Source organism: Lissotriton helveticus, chromosome 1_2, assembly GCF_964261635.1.
Source record: "Lissotriton helveticus chromosome 1_2, aLisHel1.1, whole genome shotgun sequence".
Classification (NCBI taxonomy): Eukaryota; Metazoa; Chordata; class Amphibia; order Caudata; family Salamandridae; genus Lissotriton; species Lissotriton helveticus.
In genome coordinates, this window is record NC_136058.1 from 297267369 (window position 1) to 297288034 (window position 20666).

Sequence of the window (20666 nt, forward strand, 5' to 3'; positions counted from 1 at the left end):
AATTGCCCTGGCAACACAAACTACACAGAAAACCTTGACGTTCATGCTTGCGCCTGTTTATTCCATAGCAAAATGGACCATGCCATAACAGCCTCAAAGAATCCCCCAACTAACTGTACTATATCTGGACTCCCAGTAGTGTAGGAAGATGAAACCGTCCTTTACACAAACACCTATACCAGGCCAAGTCATCCACCCAAAGCCGCAATTCGTCCTAAAATCTTTATGACCCTCAGTGTAGGTCAAGTCCCACATCCCTTACCTGACATGTGGATCTAATCCAACGCAAACTGGTGCTGAGTGTGCGTGTGCAGGTCCTTCACGAGTGGTCGTATCAGCCAAAGGATTCTACAACCCTCATGGAAGAGAAGTCCAATTCTTATACTTTAAAAATGTAAACTGAGCAGAGCTTGAAATTAAAGCCCAGTATCTTTGTGGAACCTACAAAGGAGACTCCCTTGGGACACTTGTTGAACTTGTTAGACGAATGGACTGAACAGGCCATAATCATTCCCATCCAAACAGGATTCACATGGGGCCAGTCCCCCTTTGATCACTTCTTCACCATGACTTACACATGCTAGAAAAAAATCCATCTCTAATTGAAATCCTCTTTTTATCTGCTTCATATACCTTAGTGCAGATTTTGCTACAGTGGACAAGCCACATTTGTGGGAGAAAGTACATCATGCTCGTGTAGACCCAACAGTAATAAACATGATCACAGCTGTCCAAAAAGCTTATGGACAAAAATTAGGTACCTTGCCAGTAGGGCCCTTTCTGAAAGGTCAGCAACACTGCTAAGGAATTAGACACTGATCTATATAGGCCAGCTCTATGTAACATCTATCAGGTGAACATCAGTATGCTCTAAACCAGGGATCTCAAATGAGTAGCTTGTGAGCTACTGGCAGCTATCCAGGTATCTGTAAGTTTCTCTCTTATGTTAAGCCAGTAAACTACATTAGAAGCTTTTGCTGGTTGTGTTAATATATATGTACACCAAAACAGAAATGCTTGTATTAAAGATGAAAATGTGTGCATGTTCAGAATTAATAACTTTGTTTGGGGAATAATGGTTTAATTCCAAAATATATTTAATGCTGATATTTGAGTGATAAGTATCCAATGGTGTTGTGGAGACCTATTACTAATATTATTAACTTGGTGCAAGGGACATTGCAGCTATGGCTGTTATGTGGTAACCATGTTGAGGCATTCCACACTGAAAGCATTTTTAGGTCTCGCGCCTAGTTTACATTACTGCTGCAACCATGCCTGCTGCACGGAGATGATCGCTGCTGGTAATCTTCCATACGGTGTCCGCTAATGTAATCTTGTCTTATGTGGTCACTGTTATATCTCTAATATTTTTAGAATCTCGGGAGAAATTTCACTAAAGATAAATAGATCTTAATACAGAAAAGTTTGTAGACCCCATCTCTTCTAAATAGTAGCTAAGTACCCCCCCTTCCCTCCCAAAAAATAGAGACAGCCCCTGACCAGTATATATCTGTACTGTTATGTATTAGTTGGATTGGTTGGGTCCATGCTCAACCCCAACCTAGTTGACCCCTCTACTGTAAATGAATACGATCTGTAATGCATACCAGACACTGGAATCAAAATCAACACCCACAAAAACCGAAATAATTGCATTCAGACCCCTGAAGAATAAATACACTTGGGCATATAACACGCTGAAAGGTCATGGCATGCTCATATAGGGACATCATTACTATAACTCTTGCCTTGGAAAAGCACAGCGCCAAGAAACCGCCTGGTGAACGTGCACTCTACAAATTACTTTTAACGTAACATAACATTTAACATAACGTCCACCAAGAATGGGCCCAAAACATGAACAGGAGGCACACACAGTTTTCATCTACATATTAAGAGAAAGCACAGTGCTGCTAGGACTAAGTCTTGGATCCTATATGCTTAGATTGTGGTGTCTAATATCAAGCATGCTTGAAAGTAAGTTCCTGGGAGTACTAATAGGTGTAGCTCCAAGCACCCATTGACCTGTTGTGTGAAGCGAACTAATCCATACACAACAAAACAGTCATTGATGGACATCCTCCCTTCCTAGCCCGAAGTGGCCTTAAGATGTTGATGGAACACACTACAATATCTCGTCCACACTTGGATGGACCCTCAAGAAACTATTAGAAGCCAACTTTTAATTATCTCTGAGAAAAAGACCTAAGGGATGCAGCAAACAAACTATCTCTGAGAACACACTTCCTGCTGCCTGAAAGAAAGGAAGGCCTTAATGACCTCCGACTGTAGGGTCCACAATCTTTGAAAGCTTTGGTGCACTTAAACATAGAGCAACAGTAGCCAGCTCTCCGGTGGCATTTTCTGAAAAGAGTGCACTACTTGATCATGTGCCTGTTCTCAACCTGATGAGAGCCAGACTCGCCTCTCTACATGACTCCACAGCATAAGAAGCCATGTGCTTCTTTCCATCAGGTACGAGCTAGTGTCTCCTAACAATATTTGCCGTTTGAGACTGAAAGCCAGTGTCAGAATACACATTCCGATTAAACTACTCAACACAGCAGGGCCCTGCACTCTTAGCATCACTCCGCAAAATGACCACTCCCTGCTCTTCCACTTCAACTTTTGGAGATCTGCCAGACCCCAAATCCCAGCAAACTGCAAGCCATTTGCTAGCCTACATTAAAATCTCTCCTCCTTTGAGAAAAATGCAAACCTGCTGAATGTAATTGCTAACGGTGATATAACATGCATTACATGTGCAGAATACTCTCAATGCCAACTGGAAAATTGCATTAATACTGCTACATCTCTTTTAATTGTTGATCATGTTAAAAATATGTTGACAGGAAGACTGGCTTGTATTAGAGACTTTCTTCCATACTCTGTAGTTCATTGTCCATTGGTGTGTGGGACTCAGTTGTGCCCTATACAAATGAAAGCCAAAACCTACAGTTTATGAGGAGTTCTTTAGAACATGGGGTAATCCATATGGTTGCCTTTTGACTAGCAGACAAAGTTTGAAGCGCTAGCTTTCTAGGTTCTAAATTGTGCTGGGATTCTGAAATTAAGTTGTATCAATGAAGAAGGTAAGAAATATTTTCCTGCAAAATCGACTCCCACTGCTGCAAACCAACCCTCTTCCCCCCCACCCCCCTCCAGCCTACAGGGGAAACGCCTGGTGCCCATTACGGCCAGTCCAGCCCTAAACAACCTCATCTTTGAAATAGCCAGGCAGGTGCCTGGAGAAACTAAACTGTGCAGGACAAAAAAATCCTCCTGACTAGTATTTGTAACGTATCATAATTTTTGCTAAATCCCGTGCAGATACACAATGCTTCAGGAATCATTGTCACTTTGTGTTTATTACATGTACGACCATCGCTGATGCATATGGCTAGGGACACTGTACGAACAATTTGCACAGAAAAATAATATTTTGCTTCTCCCTTTGCTAAATAACCAAGCTTCTTTATCCTTATCCAACAACCCACTCTTGCCTTCACACATCACCGCGTCAACGTTGCGTTTGTAAGCAGCTTGCACTTGCTCCCTAACATCAACTACTTTTCTCAATCGAGAAGGATTCATTGTGTGGTGACCCATCCATTTCCTGTTCAGTTTGGATCCCAGGACCTGACTTCTCAAAAACACAAAAGGCTTGATGCCAGTTGTCACATTGAGTGTGTATTACATGGCGCACAACATTTCACTGATGGCTCACCTCCAATTTAACTTATTGACAAAGTGGAGCTGCAATTGATCCTTCAGTGTGCAATTGACACGTTTTGCTAAATCATTAGTCCATGAATGATAAAATAAAAATTCAGTTATGACTTATGCCTTGTTCAATTAAGAATTTACACATTCCCTCAGACACCAATTGTTATGTGTCACCAATTCATTGGCATACCCTTCCCTTTCAAACTCTTCCTATGGAAAATCTATGATGGTTCGCTTTTCGATGTTCACAAAAGCAACCTCCTGCCACTTAGACATGTAGTCTCTAAACACTAAAACATACTTGAACACCTCCCCTGGATCTCTTATGGGAACAGCAATGTCAAAACCTAACTATGACCAGGGATACATATCTGATTCCACTGGAATTATAGGAAATTGTTTCGTGACATGGCTTTTATCACTTAACAAACATTTGTCACAATCACTCACAAAATGCTCGTCAGACTTGTCAATACCTGGCCACCAATAATCCTCGCCGACCCTTTGTTGCATTGAACGAATTCCCAGATTACCCTCACTTGCCATTTCCAATTCCCTTTTCCTCAACTCACTCAGCACCACCTATTGCTTAACCCTTCACACAAAACATTCTACACATGTTAATTTATCCGCCACTTGAAAATAAGGCCCAAATTCAGTACACTTGGCATCTGGCCAACCACCACTCAGCCAACTCTTCACCTGAGGCAAAACAAAATCAGAGCATCCCTCCATTCTTGCTGCGAAATAGCACCACTTTTTTTCCCCCAATATTTGATGCATGGTACCTACCACAATTTCATTCTCCTACTTGCATTCTTCTGTAATATTCAGCAGCATTCTGGACAAGTAATCAGCAACCACATTCTACCTACCTGGGACATACTCTGCTTTGTAATAATACTCCAGCAAATGATATTGCCATTTGGCAAACCTGGACATTGCTCTACTAGTCCACCAACGGTTTGTGATCAATGTGTAACACAAGTAGATCACCCCAGACATAAGTTCCAAAATGCTGAGTGCCCCAACAAATCGCCATTGCTTCCTTTTCAATAGTGAAATAAGTTTATTCAGATGCTCGAAGTGCTCTAGAAGCAAATGCAATCACCTCTTCCCTGCCACCTCTCCTCTTTTGTAACAACAAAGCACCCAAACTGTCATTACTGGCATCAGTGACTATGATGATATTGGAATTACAAGGATTATAAGGTTTTAAAGGCAAAGCCTTAACAATATCTGATTAAATGGTTTCTACTGCACTCTGGCATTCTACGTTCCAATCATATGCACTGCCTTTCTTAAGTAAAATCCTTAAAGGTGCAGTCTTCTGGACAAAGAAAGGAACAAGTCTAGAATAATATTCCACCAGGCCCAAATAAGACTTTAGTTGCTCCTTGTTCTTGGGGCAAGAGGTTTCCTCAATGGCTTTCCAAATCTCCATTTTCGATTGGTGTCCAAGGTAATCCACTCAACTTAGTTCAAATGTACACTTATTGGCATGTAATGTTAATCGTTTATCTTTTAGCATGGCTAGAACCTTGGCGAGGCATTAGTCCTGTTCTTTACATTACCTCAGAATAACTGAATGTCAACCTGGAAACAAAACACCCCTTAGTGACCATGGAACATGAATCTCATTAGTCTCAAAAACTGAGTATGCTGACGCCAACCCAAAGGCAGGTATTTGTAATGGAAGGCTGATAAGGGAAGTAATAAAGGAAGTGCCTAGAATCCTCAGACAATATGACCAGGGAATATGCCGCAGACATCAAGTGTGATAAATACTACTCCTCCCTCTAACCTGCACAGCATCTCATTGATGTTAAATGAAGGTTTGCGATCAACAGCTGTTTTGGTTCAAATCGCGTAAATCCATACACAGCCTCAAAGTGAATTCACTTTATAGAGCTAGGACAATCTGAGACAGCCCCTCAGTACCTTCTATAAGGTTCAGTAATATCAAAGTCACACAAGCGATTCAATTCACTCTCCAATTCAGCTCTCAAACACAATGCTCGATTGTGAAACCTTGCAGGCTACAGGCTTGGTATCACTCTTCAATACAATCTTGTGCTTGAATCATACTACTTGCTCAGTTTCTTGTTAAAAATGGCTGGAAAACGACCAAGCCAACCTTTACTGGAGGAGGACACATTCATGCAATTCTCACATCTGATATTGGCTAAACGGTACTTTGAAATAACTCGATCAGGGTGGTTTGGGTCCAGAATTGTATCTAATTCTGCCTGCTCGTCCCACCCCAGCAAATCTGACCCATACTTGGCTACGTAGATCACACACGTGTTTGTCCTACCATAAAAATTCCAACTGTCCATCAAAACTCCCCCACAACCTCGATTTTGGCCAATCCACAGGTAGAAATCTTTACAGGGGATGCTAATTCACAGTTGAAATTTTTTGAATGGCTCCAACCCAATGGTAGTAAGAGTCAACCCAGAACCCACCATTTAAACCCACCTCGCACGGTTTCTTTTAATGTTGCACACACAGTTTCCACCAACACTGCTTTCAACAATATTGACATCAGAACCTTCATTTTCCACCCCCAGCACTAGTTACATTGAGTATAACACCATTCACTATTATCTTCTTCCTCTATGTTGAACACAACTGATGTGACAAACCCTTGCAAAATGACATCTTTGTTACAGTTGAAGCATGCTTGTGTTGATGCAGGCCAGTTCTGGACTGACTATGTGTGGTTGTTGCTGCCACACTTGAAACTACAACATTTGTCTTGCATACATTCTCTTTTCCAGTCCTGTTTATATTCAGGTTTCGTTTCTGACCTGACCCTCATGACTTTCGTTGGTCCCTCACGTAGAGAGTGATCTCATTGCACTGAAAGTGGTCAGTAGGAGAAGACTCTTGATTGAATTAAGCATCTAAATTCTCTATCATTTTGACAATGATGATTACAGTTTCCAGATCTGTGTTTTCCATGAAAAGTACACACTCCTGAATTTTTCTATTGGATTACAGGTAATAGCCAAAGTACTCAGAGCTGAAACAAAATCATCAATGGATTCATCTAATTATTGGGAGCTTTGTAAACATTTGTCTGTCTAGTACTACATTCCTACTGGGAGAAAACTGTTTGTGAAGTGCTTGTAAGACTGTAGTATACTCATCTACATGATACACCGTTGCTTGTTCTCTGGCCTCTTCCTGCTGAGAAGGAATTCTTACCTCTACCAATGTGGTAGTTTATTTAAAACTCATCTGCTATCGGGATATAAGCTATGTTTCACTAGAGCCTTTGTTTTCTTAGTATTTAAAGTGTCACAATCTACTGCATGGAGATATGCCTTGAAAGATTCCTTCCAACGTGACCGCTCCAATAGTGGTTTGCCGGCACAGACAGAAATGGTGGATGAGGAGATATACCTTCCACGTAGAAGTTGATAAAGATACATTTCTGTTGATGCAAAAATATTAAAAAATGACACCACAACAGATAGTCTTGCAGACTATGATGAGTAATACACCATAATGCCCACAGTCACAATAAAATTCAGGAAAAGATCAAAATAAACAGAAATGCCTGATTCAAAGCAGGAACTCTATCCCACGCCGCCAACACAAAGATAACTGCAGTGCTTTCAGAAACCTATTACTTTTTAGGTCTCGCGCCTGCGATGCATATGGCGAAGCCATATGCATCGCGCCAGGCGCGATACTATAGTTGTGGAGTCTGCTTCCCAGGAGACAGAGACTGGCGCGCGCACGCTCAGGAAAGCGATCGGAGCCGGCCGCGCGAGCGCGTTCCCAATCTCCTGTCTCTCTGGGAAGCACACAAGCAAGCCCAGCAAGCCCCGCCAAGGCATCACGAGCATGTCCCAGCCCGGGGTGCCAGCCAGAGCCAGCCCGCGCGAGGACACCCCCTTTTCTTTTCCCAGCTGCCGTCATGGGAGTGGAGATCGAGACCATTTCACCCGGGGACGGTAAGCCGCCAGGCGGGAGGGGGTTACGCGTGCGCATGGGTGCCGAGCAGGGAGGATCCCCGGGGCTGGCTGGTTCCATACAGCGAGGACAAAAGTCATTCGTAACTAGGTTGGTGAGCTGGTTTTTACAGGTCGGAATCGACCTTACACTGAAATTCAAAGTGCATCTTGATGCGTTCATTAGCTCTCAATCGGCAAACATTACCCTTTGTTTTTTATCACAGCCTCAGTTGTCTTGGCGCTCCTTATTGCAAGGACAGATCTGGCTGCTGAGCCTTTAAATCTTCTGACCTACAGAACTCGCATCAGTCCTTCATGGATGGCCCACAGTGTCACGCATTTCACCCTCGGGTCGACATAGAATGAGCAGTTTTCTCACGTGACTCTTCAGCGCGTTAGCCAGTGCGGCCGTCAGATGTGTTTCAAGGTTCCCAGGTGTATCAAGGTCAAAGCAGAGCGCATACATCATTCTCATTAGCTGCAATTATAGCCTATTAAGATGTCTTCTGCTGACTGCAGGCGCACATGATGGATCTGACCGCGCAATCCTGGTGCTTTCCGGAACCTGCGCTCTCAGTCGTACATCTTAAGTGATCTTGATGTGGATGGCTTGAATCCACACCTTCACTCACTCACCCCAGTTCAGCCGCAGCCGCTCGACGGTAGAGTGGCAGCAATCGTTGTGTTTGTCAAGGGGGTGGGGTTTCTATTGCTCCCGTGTCAGTGTCTCAGCCTCTGTGTTCTTTCCTGTGCTGTGTTTTTGGTTCTGCCTACCTCTGTGTGTGGCAGCATGGGGGAGAAGTTACTTCAGCTGCATCGGGGGCCTGGGTCTGCCTCGGCCAGAGGATTCCGATGAAGGGTGCTTTGCATGCTGTGTTCTGGGCAGTACCAGTCCTGTCACAGGCGTCATCGTTTCCTGGGCCCCATGGGCACAGGCGTGCCCTGCAGTCTGTTCCGAGTCTGCTGCAGTGGTCTGCCCCTGTAAATCTGCCACAGTGGAGGTAGATCCTGCTTCCAAACGTCTACTGCACCTCTGCAATAATATATAAAGGGAAGGGCGTGGGCTGCTGCAAGGATTAAAATAGCCTTAATTCGCACGAGCATTAGCTGTATAATTAATACATTTAAGCCGCTTGCTGGTGTGTATACAGTCTGATCGCTATTACGACTTGACCCCAGGCAATGGACTTGCTTGTCCTAAATTATCCTTGTTCTGTAGTAACACTGGAATTATGCAGTTGATGAATTAGAAATATGCATCTTTTGTCTATGTACTGCACCTTTTAAGGGTTTGTCCCCTCCGAATTGCTAGTTTTGGACCTATCGAAGGGCCACAGCTGAGAGATTTACCACATCCAATGAATGTCAGAGGCATTCAAACATGTTGAGGCTTAGGATTACTTTTGTTCAATGCTTCCCAGATCAAATTTCTCCTTTTACACGGCAGTTGCTCACAAATGTTGAGTGTCTACTCTTCTGCACGCCTGTCTTCCTCCACCCCACCCTTTCTTTGTTTTCTCTACATTTGTCTCTTCCCTCTTTCTCTCTCACCCACCTTTCTGTCTCCCGCCAACATGTTCTGTGTGGCTCCTGTAGTGGCCACGGCAGCAAGACTAATAACATCCAGGGCCGTATTGCCATGCACGGTCGAGGAGTTCAATCAACTTTATTCGGCCGAAAGGCCATAACAGTAAAACGTAAAAACACATACCGGCTTAATAATAAATATATATATATTCAGCAGCTCGATGGGAATGCTACAGAATGCGTTAACGTTGTAATTAAAGCAAGAGCAAAAGGAGCTCCCATATGCATATGCAACATAGCCTCCCGAACAATTAAGTGCAAGCAGTCTAAGACTATACATCGTGAAGTGCATTTTAACTTAGCAAAGGCTTATTGCAGCTAAAATAATTTAAGAGCATGTTGAAAATGGCCTGGAACAGGGATAGATTCTATTACAATACAACAAACAGCTGGCCAAAAAACATTAAGATTAAATAGCCTATAAAAGTGGAGCTCAAAGATGTAAAGAAAAACAAAGCAAAACATAAGAGGACAAAAACCTAATTTAGGTTCCGCTATGTGCTCCTATCAATGCATTAGTTTATTCTAAACATCTCGGCTTCACCTAGATAAACACTGTTCTATTAATCGAGGTCAGTCAATACAATTACAAAAGATAATTGTCAAGTGCAAAAGCTACAATAAAACATAAGGTCCTCCAAACTCCATGTTCATAGGTAATCAGTCCGAAAAATTAAAAAGGATTTTTTTGACATCTGATACCTTAATGATAAAAAAAACTCTCTGCCGAGGACCCTTTGAGCACGTTGGGTTGCGTGTTCTTGTAAATTGCACCTACTTCTCGCGGAACCCGCTTCGCGGGTCCCGCATCGTTGGCTTGCCTGTTGACCTCACGGACTGCTTGGGAGGTGTGCTGCTGGACGAGCAGGGCTGCGAGCGGAGTGCGAGCGCTGGCAAGGAACACCAGCCACTGCTTCACATGTCGTGGCCAATCCTCGTTTTCTTCTGTTATTAGGAGGAACCATTTGGGCTCTAGTTGGACTTCCATGCCCAATACTACTGACATTGCCCTAGCACACCCCCTCACCCTCACACCCCCTCACCCTCACCCTCACACCCCCTCACCCTCACCCTAACAGCCCCTCACCCTCCCACACCCCCTCACCCCCACACCCCCTCACCCCCACACCCCCTCACACACCCTCACCCTCACACACCCTCACCCTCACACCCCCTCACCCTCACATCCCCTCACCCTCACATCCCCTCACCCTCACATCCCCTCACCCTCACACAACCTCACACCCCCTCACCCTCACACCCCCTCACGCCCTCACACCCCCTCACGCCCTCACACCCCCTCACACACCCTCACGCCCTCACACACCCTCACGCCCTCACACACCCTCACACCCCCTCACGCCCCCTCACACCCTCACTCCCTCACACACACTCACTCCCTCACACACCCTCACACCCCCTCACCCTCACACCCCCTCACCCTCACATCCCCTCACCCTCACATCCCCTCACCCTCACACACCCTCACGCCCTCACACCCCCTCACCCTCACACACCCTCTCACCCCCTCTCACCCCCTCTCACCCTCACACACCCTCTCACCCACTCTCACCCTCTTGCCCCCTCTCACACACCCTCACCCTCCCACCCTCACACCCCCTCACCCACACTCACCCCCCTCACCCTCACACACTTTCCCACCCTTCTCACATTCACACCCCCTCACCCTCACACCCCCTCACCCACCCTCACCCTCACCCTCACATCCTCTCACCCTCACATCCTCTCACCCTCACAACCCTCTCACCCTCACATACCCTTGCCCTCACACCCACTCACCCTCACTCACCCTCACTCACCCTCACTCACCCTCACTCACCCTCACACACACTCACACACCTTCACCAGCATAGCATAGCATAACAAAACACAACAAAACATAGCATAGCATAATAAAAACATAGCATAACAAAGCATAGTATAACAAAACATAGCATAGTATAACAAAACGCAACAAAACATAGCAGAACAAAACATAGCATAACATAACAAAACATAGCATAACATAATCTAAAACAAAGCATAACAAAACAAAACATTGCATAACAAAACATAGCAAAATACAAAAAAACATAACAAAACACAACAAAACAGCATACATAACAAAACATAGCATTGCAAAGCATAGCAAAACATAGCATAGCATAGCATAACAAAACACAACAAAACGTGTAGCATAGCATAACAAAACACAACACAACATAGCATAGCATAACAAAACACAACATAGCATGGCATAACAAAACAAAGCTTAGAATAGGATAACAAAGCATAGCATAACAAAGCATAGCATAACAAAACATAGCATAGCAAAACATTGCATAGCATAATAAAACACAACAAAACATAGCATAGCATAACAAAACAGCATAGCATAACATAGCATAGCATAGAAAAGCATAGCATAGAAAAGCATAGCATAGAAAAACATAGCATAACAAAACATAGCATAGCATAAAAAAACAGCATAGCATAACAAATCAAATCATAAGATAGTAAAGCATAGCATAGCATAACAGAACAAAACATAGGATAGCAAAACAAAACATAGCATAGCATACAGCATCACTCCGCACCTCCACAGCATCACTCAGGGGCAACACAACATCACTATGCGCTAACACAGCATCACTGAACGCCACAACATCACTCGTTCGTCATCACAACATCGCTCAGCGCCACCACAGCTTCAATCTGTGCAACCATTCAACAACACCTGGTTCAAATATGTTCTCTCAATGTTTCAAGCTTTATTACAAATGTAACAAAATGATGTTAATATTTCGCTTCTGTTCTTGGATTTTCATCACAATAAAAAACACTGAACATTCTCTTCACAAAAGTTATTTACAAAACTTTAAGCTATTGCCATTATAAATTACAATAACTTTTATTTAAGTATTAATTACGGAAAAAATTAAAAGCCAGTGTTATTTGTAATATCAATACATGTAAATACAACACATATTGCATTACAAATGCTATAGGTGTCACATTGGCGAAAGTTATAACTATTGGCATTGTTAATGACAAAGCTATTCATTTCGCTATTTTCAAAAACAAAACATAAATAAAAAAATTGTCATTTACAATACTAATAGCTCAAACTTTCCTAATGCGAGACCTATTGCATTGCAAATGCTTGTTAGATAAAGCAGTCTTCTTCTTGAGGGCAATACGCATGCTTTATTACTCTGTAATTGTAAGCTCAAGACCAGATCCCAAATTTGAGCAAACAGCTCTGTGTAATATTTTACCTGGACTGGCATCTGTTCGCACATATGACCAAATGTAGTCACACATTTTCCCACAGAGCAAAATAGAAAAAACCTTTTGCACATCAGGTCCATAGATCTTTGTTTGGTAACTTCTTCCCAAGAGGTGGATACTGCAGCTGAACAGATGCAAGTGTAAGAAACTGTTACTTCCTGAATTTGACTTTTGTAAGATATTTTATATTCGTAACTCCTAGCCATTATTTACAATTCACTTATGCAACAATGTTGCCTCTAACCATTTTACTAAATTCAGATCTGAGGCGGTGAAGGGGCAGAAGAGGGGGCAAGAGTATGGCCATGATTCTCACCATATCCTGAATATGACAAAAAGCCCCAAATAAACCAAGAGTAACTGCTGAAAATGTGATGGATTTTAATATATTATATCTACTATCAGATAAGTCTGCAGTCCTATGTAATATGCATAGAATAAAATCGGTCTGTGAATATTTAGTCTTGTTTTAACACTCCATTAGATCATTAAAACCTCTTAGTCTTAGCTCACTCTGTCTTACACTTTTTCTCACTCCTTGGATCTTGCTTTCTTGACTCTTCTGTTAGCTTACTCACCTCTAGTCTCCTTAACAACATGTATGCTTTCCGTGCATACCCTGTTTATAATCATTATAACAATCTATCCAACAGCTCGATTTGAGGATCTGGAGCCGACAGACACCAGAGTTCAGTACTTCTGGGAAGCTCTTAACAACTTCACCAATGGTAAGTGTTGCTCAACTCTTTCTGTGCTGTATCTCCACGTATTCCTGTACAAAGCTGCTATTGACATCTACCTATCAAATAACCCTGTCAGCATCTCTGACTATTCTTAGTCTATTCAGACCTCCTTTCTCTTACTTTGGTGGTCAGGATCTTTCTGTCAGCACTGTGGTGTCATTATGCCCCTTACATCTCTGTCTATTGTCCCTCTGCATCTTACCTCTTTACAAAGGCTCCCCCCCCCCCCAATCCTACCAACACATCTATGGATTCCCCTATTTGTTTTTTCTTTCTTTCCTAGGATTGCAGTGTGGCAAGATTTTTTAATACATGGGCCGATAGGTCATGCAGCTTCTCCTTTTCTCTGACATTTGTTCTTTTTTCCCCTCAGAGGACCGCAGCCGTTTCTTAAGGTTTGTCACTGGCAGAAGTCGTTTGCCAGCACCTATATACATCTATCCAGATAAATCAGGGTAAATATGCAGATATTTTTTTGACTTTTTGTGTTTTTTTTGTCTGAAGCGCCTACAGTAAATCTAGGTAGTAACAGGTGGCTGGAGATGTTGGGGTGTCAGTCTTTTTGTGGATTTGTTGGATTTACAAACTGTAACATTGAACTTTAATTATTAAACTGGAACATCAGCATCCCAAGACCAGTTTGGCCGATGTTGAGGCTCATCAGACAGGTATCGCTTGGTTCCAGTCACACAAAAAGCAAGCAACCCATTTCGGGGTTTACTGCATTACTTTGAAAACACAAAGCGTGATAGGAGAAATGCTTTCAATAAGTCTAACCACAGGCAATCTCTCTGGATAGCATTCCAAACCAATGTTATTTTGCCCGCCATGCTACCTTCGATTAAACTGAGCTATTTGTAAATCAACATTGGTCCTGCTCCAATAGGAACAATCCAGCCTGAACTGCCAAGCTTAGTCCTCTCTGATCCAGATCACAAGCAACCCAAGACCAGTTTCGGCCTGATTAGATCTCTGCAATCGGATATAGCTTGGTTCCAGTGGCACATTTAGCAAGGGACCCACGTCTGGACATACAGTTGACCACTTGGTGCATTACATCAAACACACAAAAGGTGATGGGAGGAATGCTTGCTATAAGTTTAACCACTGGCAATCGTTCTATTGGAGAAGGGCCAAGACTGTTTGCATATGAGTTAGTTTAATATGAGATGGCATGGTGGGCAAAAAAACGATGGGTTTTAATGCTACGGAAAGTGATTGCCAGTGGTTAGACTTACTGCAAGCTTTTCTCCCATTACCTTTTGTGGTTTTGATGTTCACACACTCCGATATACTATGATTCTTGTTCAAATCCTAAAATATGTTGTGAATATCTAAAAAATGTTACTTGCATTGCAACCAGGAAGCAGTAATAGCTGCATTGTACAACTTCACATCGGGTACTGCAGTGGTTGTGCAAGGCTGTCTTACTGAAGCGGCACAGTACGTATAAATCCTTGCAAGACTAGCTTGTATATAGAGTAGATGCAGCACAAGCAGTGTCGGCTCAAGCATCCTTCCTACAGAGTAAGTATTGGGCATACAGAGCAAGGAGACAGCAAGCAAGAAGCAGTACAAATATTTCTTATGCGGACAGAGCAGTATTATGTGCTCATTGTCTGCACTGTGCTATGCTATGTGTGGGCAGGGTGCTTAATTATCTCCTTAATAGAGTAGAATGTTCATTTCAAGGGTCCATGTTTTTGCCTTCCTTGAAGAGCATTCTAGGGCTTGTCATTGGACAGTCCTGCTAGCATCTTGGAGAGAGATGTCATGTGGTGCACTGAATAAATGCTCCTTTGATCAGCTCGCCCTCCTGTGTCATTTTGAAAGATTGCGTGACAGAGGGATGCCACCTTTAAAATGTTGTTATGGATACTTGTATAGCGCACTACTCACCCGCAAGGGTCTCAAGGCGCTTGTACGAATACCGCTGTGGAACCCATCCTTGCTTTCCCTGTGAGGTGTCCACTCCTGGGCACCCCCAAGGTGGAGGCCAGGCATCCTTAGCGTTGTGGGAGCCGTTGTGGAGATTAAGCAAGCTATTGCCCAGAGTTGCAGAGTGGGACTCCATGATTGGAATAGGCACCGAGGCGAGAATGATCAGGTCCGTGGAATTTTTTGAGCCCAAGACCCGCCGAGGCGGGGAATTGAACCCTGGTCCCGGGCTAGACCTCTGCATCAGGGTCTGCCGCTCTAACCATTGAGCCACACTTCTCCAAGTAATTTCAGCACCTTCTTACAGATCACTTCCTGAAGTCTACAAGATTGATGATTTAATTTACTATATGTAGGAAGCTGATCTACCGTGTGAAGAGTCTCGGTGTTCCCTTATGAGTGGAAGGGGCTTGCCAAAGCAATCTCATAGTGCTCTAATAGGGGCTAGGGTGGTCGAGCATCCTTAGGCTTAACATAGAGGAGTGCAATACATCTTAAAATACACATTGTGGTCCAAAAATGAGACGCACAACTCAAGGAGATCCACACCAATTAATAGAAATAACAAGTATCTTTATATATGTTTAAGCATCAGAAGAAAATCATTCAGGTAAATAAGTTTTTTAATTGGAATATTTTTCAGTTAAAAATAGTCTTGCGGGACCCTTCTCCAGGAGTGAAGGTGAGTGGTGGTCCAGGTCCAAGGCAGCACCCGCTGAACACCACCAGCTGCACTAGGGCAGCCAGGTGCAGAGTCCAAACAGAAGCGGGATCCCAATGGAGTATGGTTGCGGTAGAAAGAAGCTGTAGGAGGGGGACTATGAGGCCAGGCCAGTAAAAGCTATGTGTGTCTTCGGTTCTTGCGATGTTAGGGGAAATGGGATCACCGTTGGTCCTCTTCTTCTCGGAGCAGGGCGTCCGGGAGCAGGGGCTCTTTGGGGTGTCCGGTTTCTCCATCGGCAACACTCGCATTTGAGGGTGCCTGCCAGCAGAGGGCGAAGGTGAGGAAGTCACGGGAGTCACTCCATAGTGGGCTCGGTACCTTGCGTGCATGAGATCACGCTGACACCGTTGGCCCACTTCAACACGGGCGGGCGGGGGTTCATGTGCAGTAGTGCTTAACGGCATCGGAATTTTGTGTCCCGGCGTCCTCTTTGTCCATTTTCTGCTGTCTGCAGGATGTAGGGGACTGTTCCGCTATCCCTCTGGATGTTGTGGTTCCTGGCAGGTCTCCCGGGTTTTGGTGACTCAGCAGCTGCAGGACAAGTCGACTTTTGTTGGGATAGGTGAAGTCAGCAGGCAGGCCAGCAGGATTGGTGGCAAGTCAATTTCTGGGTCTTTTGTTCTTGTTGTACGACTCTTCTTGTCAGTCTTCTTTCTTCGGGTCGTCAGGATCTGCTCTTCTGTTGCCATGGTTCCTCTAAATACTGAATTCAGGGCTGTTGAAGAAGTGTAGGGTAGTAGCCAATCGGCTACTGACCCTTGGGGTCATTATGCCACTTATATTATAAATTCCTATTGGAAGTGGGCATAACCTGTCCCAGAATTCTTAAGTATGCCATCACCAAGTTTGCTACTTCTGAAAAATCATGTCCCCCTCAGTGTATCCCACCTTATGGGTGGTACTTGCCTGGAGGTGGCAGCCTACCTAACTAGCTCATTTCCCCCCCTGTCTAGATACCAAGGGAGCCCTGGACAAAAGGGGTAAGCTTCCTCTACTGTGAGGGGAGCCAGGTTTGCATTTCAAAGGCAGCAGTTCTTTGAAGCTTGCCAGTCTAGGAAGGCTAATCAGCAAGTTATCCTGTGGAAGGGGGTGCTCTACCCTCTTCCGGCACAGGTTTTTGTTCTGGGTGTCCTGAGAAGAGAGGCTGTCACCCTAGGAGGTCAGAACAGTGTCTCGGTGGCAGGCTGCCCGAAATCAGTCAGGGAGCATACCAGAGGCTGGTAGGGTTTCAGGAGGCACCTCTAAGGTGCTCTTTGGGTGCATTTATTGGTAAATCCATCACTGGAATTAGTGTGGGTTTATTGATTTGAGGTGTATGATCCCAAACATCCCTATCTTCAGTGAAGCTATCATGTAGCTGGGGAACTCATTTTCACCAGTGTCCAGCACATGTTTTAAACTGCTTCCCCGGTCACTTGTACCGGCAGTAATAAGACTGAGCAGCACAGGGGCATATCTTCTCATACAGGTGTGCCCTCACATGTAATATTCAGCACCCTACACTAGGTCTGTCAGGCCTGCTGTAGGGGTAGCTTACAAATATTGCATGCTGTGTTAAGGGACATGGCCCGCAGAGATGTGACTTGTTGTGTTTTCACTTTTGTCTGCATCTAGACATGCAGCCTGCAATGGCAACCTTGCTTGATGAGGGGTCCTTTTAGAGTGGCAAAATGTGCGCTGCTGCCCTTAGGGACACACTTTAGTACGTCATGCCTTTGGTACCTGGGGTACCATTTACTAGGGACTTACAGGGGTTGCTAAAGGTTTTGACAATTGGGGGAACAATTGTACAATTTTGGTAAAGAGTTCTGACACTGGGGACCTCGTTCCCAGGAACCCAGTGCACTTCCATTTGGAATCACGTCAGTTACCAGGCAAAACTTGGGGGTGACCATGTCAAAAAGGACTACTTTCCCACACTATAGTGGGTGAGATTAAGCTTTCTGACTTCTTGTTCCCGTTACGGAACCTTCTGATTTAATGGCAGCTTACACAGTGCGTTCCTGGGCCCCAAGTATTCATCTTAGCAGCCCAACTCTGTATCTAGATTCTAGGGCATCAAGCACCTTTCTGTGGGTGAGTGCTTCATTTTGCCTTTCGCACGCTCTTAGAATTACTCTACCACAGAAGCACTGCTAATCTCACCTTTTCAGCCAAGTGCCTTCTCATCGTGGCAGCTCCTCTGCGTCCGCTGACCAACTCGAGTTCTTCATTGTAAGACAGCTGATGGCTTCTCATTTACCATTCCCTTGTGATTGGGGATTGACAGCCCTCCTGTGAACCGCACTTGTGTATTTGATTTTCCACTTTAGAGCTTACTACACCACTCACTCCTTTGAAATTGTCATTAAGCTCAATTTTAATGTGCAAAGAAATCCCTCATAAGCAAATACAGAATGCAATTTTACCTAGTTCGTTTTTGCGTGGAGCTGGCAAGTCAAGATGACAATGGACTAAATGAAACCGATCATTTGACAGTTATCTAATTGCTGTGGATGGAACTAAATTTAATCCTGTAAGGAAAAAAGCTATTTTATATATTTGTTTAGGTAATGAATGGCAAAGAATGTATGATTAATTACCTCCTAAAATTCCTCCTGTGCCATTTGTATTAGATGAGTTCACTGAGGCTATCAACAAATTGGAATCTTAATTTAAAGATGGATGATCTTTGCATAATTGTAGAGAGACATAGGTTTATTTTACTCGACGCCAGAAATGGGATGAAATTGTAGATCGTTTCTTAGCTTACGTGAGAATACTCACCACCACTTGTGAGTTTTATGGCAGTTTGGACAACTACTTAGGAGACCAGTTGGTGGTAAATTGTTATGAAAAGAGAACGTAAGAAATACTTTTGTGGTGCAGACGTCCCAACTTAGAGGAAAGATTAGAAATTGCCAGAGACCTAAAAAGATCAATTCTTGCTTCAAAATAAATAGGCAAATTTCAGCAGTTGGGTGCAACTGAAAATATCAGTGCTAGATCTAAAATAGTTTCAGGCTCAACTCTCTCTGACAAGAAGTTAAAAAAGAATGTCCCAAAGACATTCCTCAACCCGTTTTAGATGTGATTTCAAAAGTCATCTTGCAAGTTATGAACAGTGTTCTACCATTCGGAAACAATGCATGAAATGCAAAAAGTTTGGTCACTTCTCTTAAGTACGCAATAATGCTAAAAAAAATTGCATTGGTGAAGCAGCAACCATGTTTGGTAAATGGAGCCCTTGATTCTAACCAGAGTGGTTTAAGGGTGGTGTTGCTAATCAAAATGGTTGGGAAAGATGGGAGATCCTGTCTGTCAGGTGGCTATTGGATCCAATGAACTTAATCACATTAGACTCAGGTTCACCTGTAACTATCATTTCTGATGCTCGTATTGGAACAAATGGAATGTTGTGGAATTTAAACCCCCAGGCATATTTACTGTTGCATTTGTAGGATTTGAATTCAACATGTTGGGCTATTTACATGAGAAAGTGGCGGACAAAAATAGAATTATCCAAAGTAAAATGTACGTAGTCAAGAAAGATGAGTAAATGGAACAGGAGCTTGTTGTTTCGGTTCAGGGATGGGAGCATCAAAAATCTATTATGCTTCCCAATGGGCTTTAATAGAAATTTAGAAAACTTAAACTGTCCCTGTAACCGTGGTGGGAAACAAAGTCTTTTACACTTCATACTCTTTTGTGGCTTTTATGTAAAATATACTAAACATTTTTTAATGCCATACCTCCGCAAGACAGCCCAGTTGGACTTTAACTTAGCGACTTGGTGATTTACCGAGGCTGGGCACTGACGAAGTGATTTTCAGAGTCAGTTGTTTTCTCAAAGCTGCTGTTCACTCAAGAGTGTCATTGAACATGGCGTGAAAAGTTTTTGCACCACCATTTGCCTAGTTTGCACATTGCTTATCTTTGCACAAGCAGCTGCTTTTTGGCTTTTTGCACATATTACTGACATTTTTGCAGTGTTTTTAATCCTTGTATATATTATTGTGTGCCTTAAAATTAGTGATGTATCCATCTATGTAGTTATTTGTATTTTTTTTTAACATATTTCATGATGAATTATGTGATTTTATTATGCGACTCTTGATTGTGATATTATGTGTTGTGGATGATGTTGCGATTTTATGTACTTTTATGGATGTTACCAAAATCCGAATAAAGATCTTTGACTTGACTCGTAGTCAAGAGAGTGTACAGTGATTTAGACTTGAAAGCTCGAGGTACCGAATTACTGAAAGCTATCAGGGCGGCGCCTGTGCACAGTGACAAGGACCAATTGAGATCTTTTGTGAGGCTATATGAATAATATTCAAGAGTTGTGGAGAATTTGCTTTTCAGACAGAACCATTAAGAAAGCTACTGGAAGGGGGTGTTACATTCTTTTGGGGGTAAGGCTGAAGAGTTAACCATCAATTCCTTAAAATACGTGATAAGAAAAGCTCCTGTTCTACAGGCTTTTATTGACGACGCAAAATCCATTGTTACAGTTGACGCAAGTGGGACATGACTTGGAACAGTGTTAAATCAAATGGTGGAAGGAAATGTGAATACTGCGACTTTTTCCTCAAGGAGTTAATTTAGGGCAGAAAAAAATATTGTACAAATAGCAAGGGAGGCATTGGCCGTGTGTGGGCCACTCCCTGTTTTTTCACTTGTTTGGGAGCAGGGAATTTACAT

At 43.4% G+C, this 20666-nt stretch overlaps 1 protein-coding gene across 1 annotated transcript in view; it reads left to right on the top strand.

Annotated features, from left to right (window-relative positions):
* HECTD3 (HECT domain E3 ubiquitin protein ligase 3) overlaps positions 1–20666 on the top strand; it is a 329773-nt gene that overhangs the window by 280565 nt on the left and 28542 nt on the right. The window contains exons 18-19 of the mRNA XM_078671763.1: positions 13229–13303; positions 13692–13773. Coding sequence (XP_078527889.1) covers positions 13229–13303; positions 13692–13773 — 157 coding nt within the window. The remainder of the gene's footprint in view (positions 1–13228; positions 13304–13691; positions 13774–20666) is intronic.